The sequence below is a fragment of the Oncorhynchus keta genome, chromosome 2, assembly GCF_023373465.1.
Source record: "Oncorhynchus keta strain PuntledgeMale-10-30-2019 chromosome 2, Oket_V2, whole genome shotgun sequence".
Lineage (NCBI taxonomy): Eukaryota > Metazoa > Chordata > Actinopteri > Salmoniformes > Salmonidae > Oncorhynchus > Oncorhynchus keta.
In genome coordinates, this window is record NC_068422.1 from 71407961 (window position 1) to 71429744 (window position 21784).

Sequence of the window (21784 nt, forward strand, 5' to 3'; positions counted from 1 at the left end):
ACATTTTTAACGACACAAGTATCTCTCCTGGACCTAGTTTGTGTCGTAGAAGTAGTGTAAAGAGGCCCCTTGTAAATGGAATGCTTTATCTCCCTAACATGTTGGGATTAATGACTGTGTTTGTGTGTGTCTGCAAGTATTGGGTGATAATATTAACAATAATGTGTATGTGTCTGTCTGCAGGTATTTGGTGACATCTATCACTTCAGGCACCGTTCTGTGGAGAAGAGGTCTCTGTCGGATCACCGAGGGACGCACGTCCGTCTGCAAAAAGAGCCTCAGGTAAGATGCCTTGGGAGGAGGTGTGAGTGTGTGTAGATGATGTTGGGTGGGTGAGTGTATCAAAGTGGATGAGGTTGAGAGAGTGTGCAGCAAGAGAGGGTGGAGGGATGTGAGTGTAGGGGAGGATGGGTTATATCAATAACATGACTTCACCAGCCGCAACAGAGGGTGGGGGTTGGATTGGGCTTGTTGAAAGATGATTCATTAATCTAGAGTCATACTGTAATGCACCTCCCAATTAACAACACAGCCAGTGTGAGAGAGGTGAGAGGTGATGGAGGGCAGTATGTGAAAGAGGTTGAGAGTCACTGTACTGTAGCTAGGTTGGATTTGTTAATTTATATTCCATAACATGACTGGCGGAGCCGTTGGTACTACATCACCACCTGTGGAGCGGCCATTAGGCAGGCAGTGGGGGCGGGGGTCGACGCAGAGGGGACCACGGTGAGCTAACAACCACAGGGCAGAGTGCCAGAGACCTGAGCTCTCATTTATCACCCGCTTTTAATGGATGTCTCGGACACCCTACAGCATCTGCCTGGTCCGGTTCCTTTCCCTGCTTTATGTTAGGGCTGGGGTCCTTCTGTAGCTCAGTTGGTAGAGCATGGCGCTTGTAACGCCAGGGTAGTGGGTTCGATTCCCGGGACCACCCATACGTAGAATGTATGCACACATGACTGTAAGTCGCTTTGGATAAAAGCGTCTGCTAAATGGCATATATTATTATTATTATATTATATTATTGAGGTGAGAGCATGCTAAACATGCTACTCACATACACACACGTATACAGTGCTTGGCTATACTGTGGTGTCTAATGATCTCATTCTCAAACCACTTCTGAATAGATTAGGTTTCCAGTTTGATTTCTAATGCTTGTCATGTCTGATTTTCTCTTCCACTCCTATTGTGTGTATGTAGTCTGTACTGTGGGTGTTTGAGTGATGGGTCCCTGTTTAAAAGGTCTGTGATTAAGTGTCGCTGGGGCTGTGTGTAGTTCACTCTGTGGTCTCCTGGTCTTGCGTTTCCTTCTAGCTCTCTGGGCTCTGGCTGTGTTTCCATGGCTGTGAAAGTCGAGTGTTTGAACTGCGGCACAATGAATGTCCTGCCATCTGCAGCAGCCGCTCAGAACCGCTCCGCTGTTTGTCACTCAGCGCAGCTCAGGTCCAGATGGGAAGATCAGAGAGAGAGGGCTAGTAACTAGTAACGTGAACTCTGATTCATGTCCAGGAAAAGCTAACATGCACGTGCAGATATGCACACACAGTCACACTCAGCACTAGTTCCTCCCCTGACTAACTAATGTTGGTGCTGTTGTGGGTTAGTTCTGCTAATGGGGGTGGCTGGCAGTTCACATGCTGTACCAAACACAGCTTTAAAGGTATGCAGGACCTGCTGATTCAGAGGTACTCTTCCCCTCCCATATCCAAAGAACAGACGTGTGTGTTCTTATGGGGGTGACTAGGTGTGAATGAGCAAGACTTGTGGTACTAACTGACATCCCCTGGGAACCCACAATTGAAAATCCCCTGTCACTATGCAGTGTCATGGGAAGTCCATTGTCTTCCCATGACACTCCCATGAAGGACTAAGTGCTACTGCAGTCTGCCAGTGGTCATCTCTCCTACCCAGTCCTGTTCCTGTCGACTGTAGAGAACCCACGTTTTGGTTTCCCTGCGTTATGGGAGGTCATTCAGCCAGCGAACTGTGTGGCCAAGTCTCGCTGCTGTTTTATCTTGAGCAGGCGCACGGTGGGAAAAGTGTTGTGTGGCCTATCCTCTTACCCTTAGCAGCACAGCACCAAAACAACACTGCTCCCGCCCCGCCCCAACCCCACTCCTCCCCTCACCACTCAACTGATGGGATTTCCTCTCACACCGCTGCTCCATTTCCTGTTGTTGAATTCCTTTTCTCCCTGAGCACCTCAAAGAAAGGGGAACCTCCTTGCACCTCCCTCCCTGCACTGCTCAGTCCTGTGGCCCACAGCAGTCACACTGGGGGAGATGGATCTTAAACAAAAGCAGCAATAAACCCTGCTCAAAGACCCACATTACTGTGGACCAAATGGCCAGGGACTCTGCCAAAACTCAGTCTGGCTGACAGACCCCGCTGATCGGGGAGCTAATGCCTGGGCTTGGCCCGGCTGCTCATTCACATGTAATGGTGATGCATTGCTCTAATATTGTGTTGCTGTTGTAAGACCATTGCTGTAGTGAAATTGTGTTAGGCCTAAATGATATACCCATAAAAAATGCCATCAATCCAGTATTACCACAAGTTATTCCTGGTCAGGCCATGTTTGTCAGGGAAAACCCCTGGACCTAATCATTTTACAATCCACACAGCTACAGTTACTACAGCAATGTAATACTACAGCCATGCTCTGCCATGGTAATAGTACTCTAGCTTTGGTGTGGGCCTAAGGTTGTGTTCATGTTTGGTTGTGTTCATGTTTGGTTGTGTTCATGTTTGGTTGTGTTCATGTTTGGTTGTGTTCATGTTTGGTTGTGTTCATGTTTGGTTGTGTTCATGTTTGGTTGTGTTCATGTTTGGTTGTGTTCATGTTTGGTTGTGTTCATGGTTGGTTGTGTTCATGGTTGATTGTGTTCATGGTTGGTTGTGTTCATGGTTGGTTGTGTTCATGGTTGATTGTGTTCATGGTTGGTTGTGTTCATGTTTGTATATGGAGGAGAAGAGAGCAGGAAGGAAGGCACAGAGACCTGTCTGCTCAGTATCTGCTGGACAGCAGCGTTTAACCAAGCAGCCGGGGTCTTGTATGTGAATGGTCTGGAGCAAAGAGAAAAGCCGTCTCAGATAGCTGGCATCCGGACCCATTTATAATGGAGATCTTATCTGTTAACTGCTAGCTGGTTCCCTCTGTTCTGTCCCACCTCACTCGGTCTGTTTAAGAATTCCCGGAGACTCCCTCTCTGGCTCGCTCCGATGTTTCCCTTTTCAAACATTTGCTTAATTATCTCTCTTTGCGATAGGGAAACTTTGGCAAAGGCCTTTAAGTGTAATTAACATTGGAAGCGTCTGTCTTTCTTGACAGAGGATCGGATGGTAATTTGTGGTAAACTTAACTCGGAGACAAAGTTAACTTCTCTTGTCTTAAAATGTGTTGATTTTAAATCCATCCATTCAAAATGTTTATTCACTCCCTGTCTCATATGAAAAACACAAGCCTCTCATTAACCTCTCTGGGATATGTGGGACGGTAGCGTCCCACCTCTCCACCAGCCAGTGAAAGTGCAAATCGCCAAATTCAAAACAATAAAAATCTCATAATTAAAATTCCTTAAGCATACAAGAATTTTACACCATTTTAAAGAATACATTCTCGTTAATCCAGCCACGGTGTCTGATTTAAAAAATGCGATATACTTCTCCTTAATGCAACTGCTGTGTCAGATAAAAAAAATAAACTTTATGGAAAAAGCAAACCGTGCAATAATCTGAGTACAGCGTTCAGACAACAAAGCAGCCAAAAAGATATCCGCCATATTGGGTGGCCAACATTAGTCAGAAATAGCATTAGAAATAGCTTCTGTTGTTAGGGCGTTTGGTAAACAAATCTAAAAGTGCGTTCAGGTCTAGCCGAACGTCGGACAAAAAGTTCCGTTACAGCCCGTAGAAACTTCTCAAAAGATGAATAGAATCAATGTTCCAACCGGAGAATTCCTATGTCTGTAGAAAAGCAATGGAACGAGAGCTAACTCTCTCGTGACTGTGCCTCAGAGCCTGTGGCACTCTGCCAGACACCTGGCTCATTCTTCTCTCATTCGGTCCCACCTCACAGTAGAAGCCTCAAACAAAGTTCTAAAGACTGTTGACATCTAGTGGAAGCCTTACGAAGTACAACAATCAATATCCCACTGTATCTACAATAGGGGCTGAGTTAAACTACAAGCCTCAGATTTCCCACTTCCTGGTTGGATTTTTTTCAGGTTTTCGCCTGCCATATGAGTTCTGTTATACTCACAGACATCATTCAAACAGTTTTAGAAACTTCAGAGTTTCCATCCAATACTACTAATAATATGCATATATTAGCACCTGGGACAGAGTAGCAAGCAGTTCACTCTGGGCACCTTATTCATCGAAGCTACTCAATACTGATATCCCCTGCTGTACTGGTCACCAAAAAGTTAATGCTGTTTTCTGGGGGTGATCCGTTAGGCTAATTTGAAAAGATCAGTCCTATGGAAAGGATAGTGTGTTTTTAATTTTTTTTATTTTTTGCCTTCCCATCCTCAAATCAAATGTTATTGGTCACATACACATGGTTAACAGATGTTAATGCGAGTGTAGCGAAATGCTTGTTCATCCTCTATGCAGTCAGGCGCTACTTGATAACCCTGTGCATCTTAAGAGAGGGATTTAGCTACTCTGGGATGCTATCTTTCATGACTGACCTGTTTTTAATCAATAACCTCAGAGATACTGACTCTGTCTGGGCTTAGCAGACTGTTCATTAACAGTCCAGAACCTCCATTTTCCATCTGAACCTCCGGTTTTCCATCTGGAACATCAAGGTAACAAAGTATCAACAGTGTTCTTTCTGGTTGTATTGTGGTTGGCAGAGTTCATGAAAGCAATGACAGGCTCCATTGGTCAAATGCAGACTGTAAACAGTGTTGCCCTGAGTTACCATAGAGACTGTTGTTTTCATGGAAAGTGAGTTTCTCCCTAATGTGTGTTCTCAGTACACACAGCACATAGTGAGCCCAGTACCAGCAGCTAATCTGCATGCTTGACTGAGTGTGCTTGAGCTGTGATTAAGGGGTCTTGTAGCAGGCCTTGTTAATGCCTTGTTTGCAGGAGGACGAGCCCAGACTGTGGCATGGCACAATTACAGGGGTCCTCTCCCTCCCTCTTTTGGCCCTCTCACTCTCCGCATGGCTGACCTAGCCTCATTCTGTGGCCGCCAGTAAATCGCAGAGTAAGAGACTTAACAGTCAGGGGAAAACCATGTTGCTTCTGGCCATGTAATATCACTGTTTCATTTTAAAAAACTTTGTTTTTGATGTCCCCTGTCGCCTCAGTCGTCATTATTCTGTGGGGAGCTGGTGAGTGTGAAGCTGATGACTGGTCTGTGGGGAGCTGGTGAGTGTAAAGCTGATGACTGGTCTGTGGGGAGCTGGTGAGTGTAAAGCTGATGACTGGTCTGTGGGGAGCTGGTGAGTGTAAAGCTGATGACTGGTCTGTGGGGAGCTGGTGAGTGTAAAGCTGATGACTGGTCTGTGGGGAGCTGGTGAGTGTAAAGCTGATGACTGGTCTGTGGGGAGCTGGTGAGTGTAAAGCTGATGACTGGTCTGTGGGGAGCTGACTGGTCTGTGGGGAGCTGGTGAGTGTAAAGCTGATGACTGGTCTGTGTGTAAAGCTGATGACTGGTCTGTGGGGAGCTGGTGAGTGTAAAGCTGATGACTGGTCTGTGGGGAGCTGGTGAGTGTAAAGCTGATGACTGGTCTGTGGGGAGCTGGTGAGTGTAAAGCTGATGACTGGTCTGTGGGGAGCTGGTGAGTGTAAAGCTGATGACTGGTCTGTGGGGAGCTGGTGAGTGTAAAGCTGATGACTGGTCTGTGGGGAGCTGGTGAGTGTAAAGCTGATGACTGGGTAAAGAGAGGAAAGCAACACCATCTACTCTGTTCCATGACTGCAGCCTGGATTAGAGATCCATGGAAACTGTTGCTTCCTGACAGGAAGTCATGTGGACTAATGGGTAATGGAGTGAAGTCGGATGGTACATCCCAATAGTCTAACGTAGCCATGCCCCACTATTTCATCTGATATCCCCTGCTGTAGGACACAGACAAATCCCCCATGTTGTCTCTGTTTTCATATTGCTGCTGTCAGTACAGTAGCGCCCCACCCCCAGTCCCCCATTCTTCTTAATGTGTTGACCTTGTGAAGGGGCCACCCACTGTGGAAGCATCTGCTCCAGTGTGATTCTGTACAACTGCCAACCAGCAAGGGCCTTTCAACACTGATTCATGTAAACATGTCCGTTCTGTACACCAATTATTGGTTGGAGGGCAGCGCATAAAGGTGTGTGTTGTGTCGGTAGTAACCTTGGTGTTATTGACGCTCTTGTGGTTTGAGCTGTTAGCAGAGAGGGGGCTGCTGTGGTTCCTGGTTGTCCTTCATGCCTGCCTCTCTGTCCTTGCAGCAGTCTCTTGCCTCCCTGCTGCAGCTTCTCGTCCACACCCTCTCTCCACTTCCCCCTCTGCCTGCGTCCCTTTCAGCCACTCCACTGTACGGAGAGACAGCCCGTAGAGGGGGTGTGACGCAGGGTTGTCGTTGTGTGCAATCTGCCTCTGTCCACACTTTCTGCCGCACGCCGGCTGGAACTCCCCGAGAAGAATATATCAAATCACATTTTATTGGTCGCTTACACAGTTTCTAGCTCCAACAGCGCAGTAATACCTGCCAAAAATAATAAATAAATAAATAAACACAATGCACACATAATCCAGAAAAATCCCTCCCTGCTTACTGTTATTACCAGGGCTTTGTGTGGGGAGACAGAGCACAGCGAGGAGGGAGACTGAGGATAAAGACTGGGTGTGTGTATATATCCTCCTTTCTATGTTGTTTTTGTTTGTGTGTCTGTCTCTGTCTGCGTTAATGTGATTTTGTGTGGCCCCCTATCTGACCTCATCTAGCAGTTGTAATTAGTCTCAGCGCAGGCCGTCGTTAGGCTCGGTCTCTAATGAGGAGCTCCTGAAACGTATGTTAGAACTACTGTTCCCTTTATCTCTCTCTGCTGTCATCCCGCTCTGCTTGCTGAAACTAGATTTCTCTTTCATTTGGGGGAAACGGTGACCCTCATGTTCCCTCCTGCTCGCAGTTATTCCTTATACCCTGTACTAATGGTCTTCCTCTGGTATATTGAGTGCCGCATTAGCACAGCGACTTCATTAATGGCCCTCCTCTGGTTGAAATCCCTGTTACTAGAGGAGTAGTGGCGTTCCCATCAGGATATTAAGATGGTGAACGAGTCTACTTGAAGATGGAATCCGCAGCAGGGGAAACGGCGCCACTGTTTGCCCCACGGCTTTTGTTTATTGTTTTTGTATTGTTGACGAAGTGGATGTGAGGAGTGTCGCCCAATGTGGTCAAAAATTGCAGTACATATTGCTGCTTCTCACTAGTACAATGTCTAATGAAGAAGAACAAACAACAGTTTGCAGTAACTTGTTTGTTGTAGTTTCGGGAAAGGATGTGGTAGTTTCACCATTAAAGATTCCAGCTTTTATGTGGAGTGCCCAAGCTGAGTCTAATCATGTCTCTGTTTAATGCCATGACTGATGCCTCTCTCTGTGTGTGTGTGTGTGTGTGTGTGTGTGTGTGTGTGTGTGTGTGTGTGTGTGTGTGTGTGTGTGTGTGTGTGTGTGTGTGTGTGTGTGTGTGTGTGTGTGTGTTCCTCAGGTGACGTGGGCAGAACAGCAGGTGGTGAAGAGTAGGAAGAAGAGGGACATCTACACGGAGCCCTCAGACCCCAAGTTTACCCAGCAGTGGTACCTGGTGAGTAGACCAAGTCTGGCTGACGTTTAACAATCTTTATCACTTTATTATCTCTCAATAGGAAAAATATGAGGAAGAATGTGTCTCATGCGAGGGAGAGAAATCAATACCCACTCTCAGCGCTTCATTGCCGTCATAAATAAGCCACAATGGCTTCCTCAGTGTATGGACTGAAATTTCAGAAACAACCTCTCAGACAACTTCAGACTACTGCCCATCACTGAAGCCACTGTGTTGTCAGGCGACAGACAGTTCAAACATCTTCTCAGTTGATCAGTAATTCCTCCCTGTGCTCGGCTGTGTGCAATGTTATGTCTGGATGCACAGGGCTCTATAGAGCCTGTATCTTTATTAAAAGGGAAATGACATAATAGCCCATACAGTGGCACAGCAGAGCCCAGCGCTCTGTTTGATCTGCCCGTTCTCAATAACTCCATGGATATTTCCCTGTTGGCTGAGTAAAAAATCAACTTTACTCTATTCAATATACTGTATTAATACATGGCGGCCCTTTGTCTGAAGGAGTGGGTGTGATTTAAACGTCTTGGTTGATGCAGAATGGACTGCTTAATGACCATGGTCTTTTAGGAGTCCATTATCAGAACGGCATACACATTTGGGTTTCCAGTCTTAAATTGAATTCATCTATTTATTTTATTCCCCAGACAATGGCACAGTCCCCGAACGAGGCCGTGAATACAAATAAAGGACTGAAATTAAACCAGTCTCAGTTATTGACTGTATGTATCATCTTAAATGCAAAGTGAAGCACTTTGACAAGGTTACACAGTCTGATCCAGTGGTCCATGAAAGAAACGGTGAGATAAACAAGTTGTGATTTCTCTTCACTTTGCTCCACCTTTAATTAGTCTCAAAGAAGGTTCAAGGCAATATAAAAGAGTTGATTGTAATTCTCAACAAACAAACATTCCTCGCTTATTCTCCAACATGCTCATGCTGGAGCTGAAGCAAATCCAATTTCGCCCCATGTCCCCGAGCTGTTGTTGGGGGGCGCTGCTGACTTCACCAGTGTGACTAGCTACATTTAATTCCCCTCCGGAGTTCACAGCTCTGTCGCACACCACACAGCTCGCTCGCAAACTCTCCAGGCACACTGATTTGACTTAAGCAGTTTACTATCATGCCACAGAGGGAGGCAGGGAACCTGGGGCACTGCGATGGAGAGGTACAGCTGGTGCTGCTTGCGGTTAGTGGGTTTAGTAAGGCTACTGTGCAGTGAGGTACGAGGAGTAGAGAGTATGCAATGAGATGGTTGTGAGGGTGTAAGGAGTGTAAAAAGGGTATTTAGTTTTAGTGGGCGCATGTAGCTGTAGCAAAGGTATAATGTTGTAGTGTGGTGTGTATAAGGGTGTAGGTGTAGTGTGCATGTAACAAGGGTGCACTCAGGCTAAGCAGTGTTCTAGATGGGGTGCTGCTGTATGAGCATCTGAGAGCCTAGTCTGAGCCTGAGCCCAGGTGATTCTTGGTGGCAGAAAGTATCTGTCGTCAGTTTACACTGTGTCTCTATGATAAGGACATGGATAGACTCTGCTGCTACTTCCTCTGCTTATTCTTATGTATGACCGCAGCTCATATCACTGGTCTGTCCCTCATGGATAAAAAAAAGAAATAAAAAAAAAAGCTCAAGACACAGTGTGAGATTTGGAAGGCAGGACAGTTTGTTCATGTGCCAATAATTAATGTAGTAAGTGGTCAATTTAGGTATAGGAGAAATACCAATGTCCAAGACCATTACAAGAGCCTGGAGAATTTTCAGGGTAATTTCCAGATTTAATCAGGATTGAGATGGACCCACACAACCATGGCCAAAGCTTTGATCTATCTGACACGGAAGGGGTGTGGTATCTGACACGGAAGGGGTGTGGTATCTGATACGGAAGGGGTGTGGTATCTGACACGGAAGGGGTGTGGTATCTGACACGGAAGGGGTGTGGTATCTGACACGGAAGGGGTGTGGTATCTGACACGGAAGGGGTGTGGTATCTGACACGGAAGGGGTGTGGTATCTGACACGGAAGGGGTGTGGTATCTGACACGGAAGGGGTGTGGTATCTGACACGGAAGGGGTGTGGTATCTGACACGGAAGGGGTGTGGTATCTGACACGGAAGGGGTGTGGTATCTGACACGGAAGGCCTTGGATGAGAGGAAAATAGTAGGACTCTTTTCAGACAAATTACATTAAATTGCTGCAGCATTTTAGAGAAATGGCTGTGAACTGCAAGGCCTCAGTCATGGTATTTGACCAATGGTCAAGTATGATGTGGAGAGAATACCAAAAGGCCTGTGTAGAAGTCTCTGTACCATTACCCTGGTGGCTGGTTGCCCACTAACAGAGACCCTCGGGGTGGCTCTGATGAGAGATGTATGCTGGTTCTGGTCTGGGGCTGATGCTACATGCTGAGTGACGAGCCTGTCTGCCTTTGTCTGCCTAGCACCACAGGATGTTGTAAGCCTGTCTGGTGCCACAGGATGCCGTCTGCCTCCCGTGGGGATTTAGTCATTTTCTGTTATGATTGATGTCTAATGCAGTCTGACACCACCCAAACACTTATCTATATATTTCTGGTTGGAGACTATCGCGGTATATTTTTTTCATTTCATAAAAACAATTATAAAGTGGGTGGTTCGAGCCCTGAATGCTGATTGGCTAACAGCCGTGATATATCAGACCGTGTATCAAAACATGTATTTTTACTGCTCTAATTATGTTGGTAATAAGTTTATAATAGCAATAAGGTACCTCAGGGGTTTGTGGTATATTGCTTAATTTGATGATGCAAAGATGTTTGATCATTTTCGTCATTTAACGTGCGTCTTGTAATGGATCTTTAGACTCCATTGACTGTTCTTGGTGTTTTCTACTCCACAGTACAATGCTAATCATCGTGACCTGAATGCTAAAGGTGCATGGGAGCTGGGCTACACTGGGAAGGGAGTGGTGGTGTCCATCCTGGACGATGGTATAGAGAAGAACCACCCAGACCTTATATCAAACTATGTGAGTATCACTGTCATCTTACCCCTGGCTTCAAGGCTGGAGCTGCTGCATCTCAATAGTTTAAGGTGGCTTCATTTCCATGATCCATGTTGATGAGGAGAGGAGGCCATTTTGGACTATTGGTATTCACCCCTAGACTTTTGCTCCTCTTATCATAGATGAGTGATTCTGATTGTCCCTGTCTGCCTGTAGGACCCAGACGCCAGCTATGACGTGAATGACGGAGATCCAGACCCTCAGCCACGATACACACAACTCAACGATAACCGGTAAGACCCTGATTTTAAAAAAGACACTGTTTCAGTGACAGCAGAATTTGTTCTCCCCGTGCCTAACTTGATTCTTTATACAGATCTACCATTGACGTCAATGCATGATTATCATGGAAATACGAGTCACGTCTTGTGCCCATGCCACATTATGATTCAGTTCTGAGAGAAGAGATGTGTAGGATGGTTCTTATATTAGGCAATACTTAACGCATAACACGGGAATCGTCACGCCTCTACATGAATAGGCTGTTTCATTGTGGTGTCCTCGTAAAAAAAAGACTAATTTCTCATGCAGTCAGCTGGGTGTGTGGTTCTATTGAAGAGAGACAGAGGAAGGGATCTGGAATAGCTGGGGGGGGGGTAATGGAGTGAGTTATGGGCACTGTCACTCTGGCTTGGTTCCAGGTCTGTCAGCTGTTAGAGCAGAGCTTCTCTGAGTGAAAAGAGAAAGGGACATGCACTCAATGAATGTGACAGTTGAGTTATTTTAATAAGCCGGGAGACAGATTGAAGTAGTAGACTCTTAGAGGGTTGGAGAACATGTCAATGGGTTTTGGGTTTTGGGTTTTGGGCCCCCCCAATCGAGAGCAAAAACATGTGCTTTAGAGTCTAAAATCACCCAGCTGCTAACAGGGCATTTCTGTGGCCTAGTTAAGTGGAGTAAATCTCCTGGGATTAAGTGAATTTGTGAAGAAAGCAGCTTTACTGCAGTGGCCTGAGCAGATGGCATTAAGACTTGTTTACTACCGCCCTGATGTCTTCTCTGCTGCCCTGAATTGATCAAATGAATTTCCTCAGCGTTAACGAATACAAAAAAGGCCTGCTCCTCTCCTTCTGCTCCCCTGCATGCTTCCCCTTTCTGACTTAAATGTGTGATTTTCCGTAATCTGCTGTTTTCGGGCTGCTAGCCAAGTACCCTTTTTTAAAATCTTGAGGCAAACCATGCTTGGTGATGACAGGCAAAGAGGGTTATAGTTAGACGCTGGTGGAAATCAAAGGTCTCCAACTGAGACTGCATGGGTCTGGAGCAGGCACTGTCCACATGGAGGCCAGACTGGTGTAAGGAGAGATGGAGATGGCCTCAAGTAAAATGACAGTGCATACATTACTTCCTACGCTAGTGTGTATAGCCATAGGTCTTGAGCCTCCTGCGGTCAAGGCGAGAAAGTGAAACGGCGGAGTAAGAGCCAACGCCAATGGAGCTCTGCCACTTACTACACACACGCATACACACACAGAGCCATCCATTATGATTCCCCCAGCATACAAAGTGTAGCCATGCATTATTATTCCCCCAGCATACACACAGAGCCATCCATTATGATTCCCCCAGCATACACACAGAGCCATACATTATGATTCCCCCAGCATACACACAGAGCCATACATTATGATTCCCCCAGCATACACACAGAGCCATACATTATTATTCCCCCAGCATACACACAGCCAACAGACAGTTAATTCCCCTATCCCCCCCCACACACAGTGCAGTAAATGCCTTTGGACTGAGAATCCTCCTGGCTTGTCCTCTCCTCCCTGCCTAGCTCACCCCAGCCCTTATCTCCGGCCGCCGAGCTCTGCCTCGCTTCCCCGTGGCAGGACTGAGGTGTGTGTAACTGCGTGGGGTTGGTGTAGGCGTGTGTGTAAACACCCTGTGGGCAGGCTGGAGCTCTGTAAGGCTGTGTAAGGGTCTGTTCCCTGCAGAAAGCCCAGCTCTGTTCACCTCCATAAAGCTCCCTTTCTTCCACTGCATGAGGAACGCTCCTCTGCAGCAATGTGGCCATTCAGCCCTGTGATTCTCAAGTCAACATGTGATCTGGCCCTGTGGCTCTGCAGCCATACTGTCTTAGAACAGGAGGATCAGTCTCTCTATGGGCCTCTGCTGTGAGCTAAAATTGGAATTGGGGGAGGGGGTTCTTTTTATGCATCAAATGTTTCCCAAATAGCCCGTCCTCAGCTGGGAGTGGCGGGCTTTAAAGCTAGGTCTAGCGCAGGATAATCTCCATAAGATTTGAACTGAGGTTCTCTTGTAATTGATTTAGCCAACGGAGGCTTTTCTGTTATTTGAGGTATTTTGGTAAAGCAGACTTGAGATGTATTTTTTTATGTCCTGGAGGAAGTTGATTTTATCACACGGTGCTGTAACTGCTGTACTATGGCTGATATCATGTTGTTTATATTTTAATTAAAAAGAGCCAGAGTTTGAATCGTGCTTTACATTAAGTTGGCGTGCTGCAAGATACCATCAAGGACAAGAAACTTAGATTAACTGTACTGTAGTTGTACACACACACACACACACACACACACACACACACACACACACACACACACACACACACACACACACACACACACACAGCAATGTAGCTGTATATTGGGTGAACATTGGGGATATTGCTGGTAGCAGTAAGTGTTGGTGATCATCTGACCACCTTTTCTCAGGCATCCAGGGTGCCAGTGCTCTGTGTCTGTTAGTGCAAGACAGAAAGAGCTCTTGCTTTGTAACAGGAGGCATGTGTGTAGTATTTGCTTTCAGTTTCCGCTGTATCACTGTCACATGTCAGGTTGTGTACACACAGCATGAAATGTCTAGTACACACACACACGTTTGTGTCTGTCTGTAACAAGGCTGCAGGGGCCAAGGAAAATAGTTCAATTGATGTTATATAAGGTTGCATTCTGACTTATCAAATATTGCTATCAGTTAGAGGAGGAGAATGCTTGTTCTTCATTACAGCCCATCATTTCTTTGGAACATTAAATCCCTCTTCCTAATGTTCCCGGTCGTTAGTGTTGGGAGGAAGGCTCTTTATCAGGAGCACTCCACAGAACAACCCAGGTTGATTCATTTTTACAGCGTCTCAGATTAGTTACACAAGATGTTTGCTTTGTATTCCCCCTCTGCCTCTGTTCCATAAACACTGAGAAACCTTTTGTCCTGTAGGTCAACTCATTAGTCAGCTGATTAAGTAGGAGTGGGGCCAGAGCAGTTGTCCAGATTTTACCTCAGGGCAGGCAGGCTAATGATCAGCTGGGGCCACTGGCCCAGCCTCAGAGCACAAATGATTTTCTTCTCAGTAATTAATTCAGGTTAGGGAAAAACAGCGAGTGGAAGGAGCGCCCTGTCAAGCTATCAATAGCCCAATATGGCATCTGAGCGAGAAGAGCTCTCACACAGACAGGTTACTCAAATGGAACCCTATTCCCTATGTAGTGCACTGCTTTTTGGCATCATTTAAAAAGTAGTGCGCTATGGGTAGTAGGGTGTCATTTTGGATTTTGAAGCAGGACTTCAGTGGACTGGACGGTATTTTACAGCTTGGACCTGCCGTAGGAAGTTTCATCACGTTACGCAACGATAATACGTGTAACTTTATGTAATGGCTGTTAGCACTGTGTTTCTGCTCTGTAGGAAACCTCTAAAGTTCCACCTGTAGTTTTTCCCACATAAAAAATATTTGTTGTTAATCTCTGTTCTTTTAACAGTTGGCTCCTTTTGAAATATTGTGTCTTTATGGAAGTTCCACCTGTGGTTTCCCCTTGTGTTAACATTTATTATGCTAAGACCTTTAAGGAGGCAGCTGGTTGCCATGGGGATGTGAGCACCAAATTGGCTGCATTATCCCGAAAGTTCATCAAACTGTAGCCTTATGGTTTCAGCACTCCAGTTCCACACCAGTATGGGAGCCATGTTCTATTGAAACTGATAACTATGAAATATGAGTTCCAGCTAAGGAGAAAGCAAAATCAGCATTCTCACAGCACAATGATAATGTTGTTTTAGATTACCATGGAAATCAGCTTTCTTGTTTTATTTTAATATGCCCTTCGGTTAAGTTAGTCCAAACTTCTGGGAGGTTTGTCTCGTTCCTCTCATAGTTTATCATTCCAACACCGTCTACAGTATCCTGTCCTCAGTTTACCTTTATGTTTTACTTTCTGGCCAGCTCAGTTGAAAATTGGCTTTGTCAGTGGTGTTAAGACTGGAGATGGCCTTGTCTCTGCTCCAGTAGTTCTGGTCAGGCTGACTTGCAGCTCCTCGGGGACCAGCCTCATTTCCTGCTCAACTGCAGCTCAGATGAAGGAAGGAGTTGCCCCTTCTCACTTAGCCTAAGTTTAAAAAAAATGTTTGTTTTTTTCCCCCCCTCTGCGGGTGATGTTTTGGGCACGGTAAGCTCATCCTAGATCCATACCTAATGGTAAATTATGCCAGGAGGAACGGCCAGCTAGCGGTCTGATGGTGTGACCTACTGCAGTTGTCAATTAAAGCAAGGATGAAGACAACTGACCCAATGTCATTACATAAAAGTAAAATTAGCACTTGGTCTAATTCAATGTCAGTTTTGAGTTCTAGCCTAGGATTGGTGGAGCTGATCCAAGATTTGTGCCCATCTTCCAGACTACAGTAGAGAAATTACTCAGAATTAGTCTGTTTCAACGTGACTTTGGTGAGGTATTACCCTATGGGTGTATCGGAGTGCCTGGACACTGCCTGTCTGCTTTTAGTTGAGTCATTGTTTAAGAATCTTTGAGTAGAAGGTGTTTCCTCCACACAGTGATGTGATGCAAGTAGGGCTGTCTGTTCTTTGAATGAATGCTAATCTAATGGTTAGCTTTGGGCTGGCAGCCAGCTGTAGCTGTGTGTAAGTCTCAGTCTTCTCTCCAGACATGTGTGTCTGTAATCAGATAATGCCTGTTGTGTTCAACTCATTGACATGGCTTTTTGTTGCTCTTATCCCTCTAGATAAATATCACTGTTGTGTGGAGACTACAGAGGATTGTTACACAATTAGGGCAGCAGCTACGAAGGCAGCAGAGTGGGCAGCGGCTACCTTATAAAAAAATCCAGCACATAAGCATAGATCTTTAGCCACAGAAAATCTGGAACCGTAGCCACTATTTTTAACCTCAAATATGAGACCATCGTGTGTGTGTGTGTGTGTGTGTGTGTGTGTGTGTGTGTGTGTGTGTGTGTGACAGACAGACAGACAGACAATAAAAATTGTTATTCAACCTGCCTGTAACAGATGGTCCAGGGATTGGATCAGAGCGTATCTCATTACAAACAGTAACCGTTGAATAAAACTGAAGGGATAACTATAATCTGTTACTGATGATGCACCTCCTCTCTACATACTGTAGTTTATCATACCAGCACGGTGCTATTCAGAGTCTTTGTGTCTTTGTGTTGAGTGTCAGTGTATTCTTTCATGAAATATAAGATGGAGGCCGACCTACTCACATGAGTCAGTGTCTGATCCCAGGCAAGTACATTTAGTTCATCTATATTATATAGCATTGATGGTTGTTTTATGGAAGGCTTTTTAACTGCACACTTTACAGCTGTAATATAAAGTAGAGTTTCTGTCCTCTGGTCTGTGACTGATGGTAAGTGAGGCTGCCAGTGTGTCAGATCAGTCCAGACTGTGTGTCAGGGGGATATTAAGGCTCTGTGATGTTCATTTATTTCACTGTGACTTGATGAAAGATGCCGCCCTCCTCCCCTGTGAGAGTGAGAGACGTCACTTTGTTCTGCCAGAGTGGAGCAAAGTGTGTTTTGATAGGCCAATTCATCTGAGCCCCCTCGTATAGCCTACACCAGAGCTCTGCTCAGTTACAACCTCTGTATCCACACCACAAGGTTGGGTTCAATCCCATGTCAATGCCAGGCTGATGCAATGCAGGAAATCGAATCAATTGAAATTCAATTTGGTGGTAGGTAGCCTAGTGGTTATGAGCATTGGCGTAGTAACCGAAATGTCACTGGTTTGAATCCCGAGCTGGCTAGGTGAAACATCTGTCAATGTGTCCTTGAGCAAGGCCCTTAACCCTACTTGCTCCTGTAAATTGCTCTGAATAAGAGCGTCTGCTAAATGACTGTAAACCAATCATTATCATAGAAAATCTTGGGAATGTTCTTTTTGTTTGTGTGCTTCCATTGCATCAGGAAATTAGTTGGAAGTGACTGTGACTCTGGCCAGCTGGTTGAACCCCCAGTGGTTATTTGGCTGGAAGCCTGGAACATAATATTAACCCAAGACAATCATCCAAAACACAATCAAATTTGAAGTTTTGTATTGGCCTAGTCAAAGTGCAGACCTAATCCCAATATGACAGGACTTGAAACAAGCAGGTCATGCTTGAAAACCCATAGATGTTGCTGAGTTAAAGTAGTTCTGCATGCAAGAGTGTGCCTAAATTCCTCTATGAGAGACTGATCAACAACTACAGGAAGCATTTGCGTTCAGTGGTGGCACAACCAGTTAGAGTGTAAGGGGGCAATTATATCGGAGCAGGGACTCTACAAGGTATCGAAAGCTTTCCACAGCAATGCTGGCCCATGTTGTCACTGCTTCCCACAATTGTGTTAAATTGGCTGGATGTCCTTTGGGTGGTGGACCATTCTTGAAACACACAGGAAACTGTGTGAAAAACACAGCAGTTTTGCAGTTCTTGACACAAACCGGTATGCCTGGCACCTACTGCCATAACCCAAAGGCACTTAAATATTTTGTCTTGCCCATTCACCCTATGAATGGCACACATACACAATCCATGTCTCAATTGTCTCATGGCTTAAAAATCTTTCTTTAACTCTCAGGGATAGGCGTCCCGCTAGCGGGACAACTTTCGGTGAAACTGGAGGGAGAGTCATTCAAATAAATAATCATAAAAATGATGGATATTAAACATTTAGGAACATAAGTGTCTTAAATCGGTTAAATTCTTGTTAATCTAACTGCACTGTCCGATATACAATAATTACAGCGAAAGCATGCCAAGCGATTGTTTGAGGACGACGCCCCACATTAAAATATTTTTCCACCAGCACAGGTTTCATAAATTCACAAATAGCAATTAAATATTTGCCTACTTAAAAAAAAATATTGCTCTGATTTGTCATCCAATGGGTCCCAGCTACATGTAGTGTCGTTTTGTTAGATCAAATCCTTCTTTATATCCCAAAAAGTCTTTAGTTGGCGCCATCGATTTGAGTAATCCACTCGTTCAACATGCAGAGAAAGGGATCCAAAAGCTACCGCTAAACTTGGTTAAAATGAGTCAAAATAAGTTTCTATCTAATCCTCATATACCCTAAAATGTAATTAAACTATAATATTTCACAAGGAAATAAGTATGTTCAATAGGAAAACGATATTAGCAGGTGCGCATCCTCTTTGTCGCGCGCATAGACTAATTTCCAAGTCTGTATCCCAGTACTAAAACTCATTCTTCCTCGTTTGGGGAAAAAACAAGCCTGAAACCTTGACCAAAGAGTACTGACATCCAGTGGAAGCCATAGGAATTGCATACTGGGAGCTAGATTACATTTCTTCCCTATATGTTCGATTGGAAGAGCATGGGCTCTCCAAAAATAAATCTGGTTGGTTTTTATTTGTATTCTCTCCTACCATATCTATTATGTTAGTCTCCTACATTATTTTAACATTTCAACAAACTTCAGTTTTCTTTCCAATGGTACCAATTATATGCAAATCCTGGCTTCAGGGCCTGAGTAACAGGCAGTTTACTTTGGGCACGTCAGTCAGGCGGAAATGGAGAAAAATAGACCTTAGCCTGAATTAACCTGTCTCCACTTCATCTACACTGGTTGAAGTGGATTTAACACATTTCATTAATAAAGCATCATAGCTTTCAGCTGAATTCACCTGGCCAGTCTGTCAGTGTACATTCCTCATTAAAGAAGACTTCACAAACCATTTCTTCAGCAGTTCCAGCACCTCCAAAAGCCCACTTTCACCCTAGACCAAACTGGATGACCGTGGCATGTTTGCTTTTTCCCTCTCCATTGGAGCAGCAACCCACAGTCTGTAAAGGCCCACTCACTCAGAGGATGTGATTGACTGGGCTGCTGACCCAACCAGTTATGTCCTCCACATTCTCTGAATGAGGAGGTCAGATCAGCACATTGTGTGGCTCTGAGATGGACTGCTGCTGTGCTGCGTTGCTGGCCAATTGACTTCCCACCATTGTGGGATTCCTGACCCTGGGATGTCTTGCACCACGAGAGACACCAAATGGTCTCCTGGATCATTTTCAACCTTTTTAGACATGTTCAAATGCCTTTAGTGGTGCAAATGGATCAAAATGCCCTTGTCTTCTGGAAATAACATTTTGCATCAAAAGGATCGCACGTCTTGGATTCTGGAAGATGTTCAGATTGGGATATTTTCTGCATCCTTTGATTTTACCCTAGCAACATCACATGCCAGAAGAACGTGTCAGATCTACGTGGATATGTATTTTTCAGAGGCAGATATGACTCTGACAAATGTGTCATTCTTTAGATGTGTTCTTTGAATTACTTCTACACCTTCTACCCTTCACCATTCAAGCATGTCGTTAAAAGGCCCTCTGGTCCTGCAGTTAATCCAGGTTCCATGACACTTGTTAGTGGGACATTGAGCACTCGGGTAACTCTGACATTGATCTTTGACTCACAGCTCATAGCCGCGTCTAAAGAGATCTCAGATGGATTGGTTGATCCACAGTGCAGCGCTCTCTGGTCCTCTTGTTTAACGGGTCCTGGTCTTCGTCCTGTGGGTTTAATGGAGTACATTAGCCTAGCCTAACGCCCATCAGTCAGGCCTGGATAAGTGAGGTTAAAGTGTTGCGGAGGTTGTTTGAGTACAGCTGACCCCCCCAGAATTAAATGGCAGTTAGATGTCCCACTATAAGAGAGGTACTGGAGGCATTAAGTCCCTTTCATATTCTTTAATTGCTCATCGAGGGCCATGGCTAACCGTTTGCATATGCTGCTGCTTTCATAGAGCTCTGGTGGCTCAGTCACAGTGCTCCATAGAGTCACATGCTGAGACCACATGCAAGTTATCAATGGAGGGTGTCAGTCTCTCTCAGCCCACTGGGGTATTTCCCCTGGGCTATGATAGAACACCATAGTACTGGTTTATTTACTCACTCTGAATGGGAGCCTGCTGGCTGGGCTGCTTTCCTTGGCAGTGGAGCTGCTCTCTGCTTATCTGGTGTATCCTAACCCTGGCATTATCCGCTCCCACTGATTGTCCTGGGGAGCTGGTGGTTTGGAGGACGTTTAGTGTCCGTGTCCATCCGTGGTGCAAAGCGAGCGGAGGAATGAACCTGACTGGAATGTGGTGGTCCACATTCTCCCACCGATCCTCTACAGCGCTGAGAGGGAGAGATCAAACTGGAGCGGCACAGACTCTATGAAAAGCCCTTTTGTGGAAATGGCTAATCTAATTTGTTTCCCCCACCGTAAGATGGTAGCATGTCAGCTCATTTTGTCTTTCCTTGCTGCCGGCAGGCCCCGCGGCCCCAGACTCATGGTCAGGCCTGCTGGAAGGGAACAGTCTAGTGTTTCATGACCCTCGCTCACTGACTGACTGGCTGTTTTTCTCTGGGCTACAGCTGAGTCGGAACAGCTGAGAGGCAGCCAGAACCAAGGACTTGTCTACATGAGTTTGTTTTTTGTCGATGGCCACAGTATCGCAGGGAGTGCATTCCTACACAACCTCCTGTATCTGTTAATTTACTCTCTCCAAGAGCTCCATTCATAGATAATGCACACTGCCTGGAGACAATTATGTAGTTTGTAGCTAATGTAAACTGTGTTTATATGGGTAAATCACATCAAGATGAGGACATATCCCCCCCCCCGTTCTCTCTCTCGTTCATTTGCTCACTCTTGCTCATTTTCTCTCTCTCTCGTTCTTTGTCTTTCTCTCTCTTTCCCTCCCTCCCTCTCTCCGCCTCTTTCTCCCTCCAGGCATGGGACTCGTTGTGCAGGCGAGGTGGCGGCGATGGCCAACAATGGGATCTGTGGAGTCGGAGTGGCTTACAATGCCAAGATTGGAGGTACAGTACCGTACAACAGAGGGCGATTCATGTCCTCTCTCTCTGTTATCTCCTCCACTTTATCTTTCAATTCTTCACGTTTTCTGACTGCTAAGACGTGTGCTGCATCCGTACTATTCTGAGCTCAGTTTGAGCAGGAGTTGCTCAAGGGTAACTCTTCCTCCTCCACTTCTCGCCCGAGATGACAGTGAGGCTCTATGAACATTAGGTGTGTGTGATAATCTGTGTGACTCCTCTGAGCCCATGCCTCAGTGTAAGTGTGTGTAATCCCTTTAATTAGTGCCATCTCTTTTATCCAGTCAGTTCATGCTCTCATCTCATTACCCCTCTGAATGTTTTATCTCTCCATGCCGCTGCATGTTTCCAGCTGTCACAGCCCGGCTAAATCCAACTCATAGTTTTAGTCCTTATTGGTCACATCCAATAGCTGCCTGCCGCCACTTCTCTACTGTCTGGAGTAGTACTGTCTCATTTAAACGATGAACAAGTCTTATTCAGTTAGTCGAAAAATAAATTCTGTAGAAGTTTCATATTGTATGTCTCCTGCATTCAGCCTCTTCAGCACGACTACTTCCTTTATAAAGGTAGACTCCACACTGGGCAGTGATTAAACAGTCTGCCTTGGAACCTGCGTGTTAATGAGATGGTTAATGAGCAGCAGCTTCTGCTCACCTTCCCCACTCAGAGGACAGAAACTTTCTGACCAACCACAGTCCTTCCAAGACTGCAGCAAGGGTGCCCTGTCAGGCGTAAAGGAGAGTGAAGCAGAGGAACAGTGTGTGTGTGTGTGTGTGTGTGTGTGTGTGTGTGTGTGACCTACC

General features: G+C 45.5%; 1 protein-coding gene across 3 annotated transcripts in view; it reads left to right on the top strand.

The window, feature by feature from the left end:
* The window catches only part of LOC118362490 (furin-1-like), a 96507-nt gene that overhangs the window by 55356 nt on the left and 19367 nt on the right, over nucleotides 1-21784 (top strand). For all 3 annotated transcript variants that reach the window (XM_052482203.1, XM_052482199.1, XM_052482201.1), the window contains exons 3-7: nucleotides 184-282; nucleotides 7714-7809; nucleotides 10702-10830; nucleotides 11023-11099; nucleotides 20875-20963. In XM_052482203.1, the coding sequence (XP_052338163.1) occupies nucleotides 184-282; nucleotides 7714-7809; nucleotides 10702-10830; nucleotides 11023-11099; nucleotides 20875-20963 (490 nt within the window). The remainder of the gene's footprint in view (nucleotides 1-183; nucleotides 283-7713; nucleotides 7810-10701; nucleotides 10831-11022; nucleotides 11100-20874; nucleotides 20964-21784) is intronic.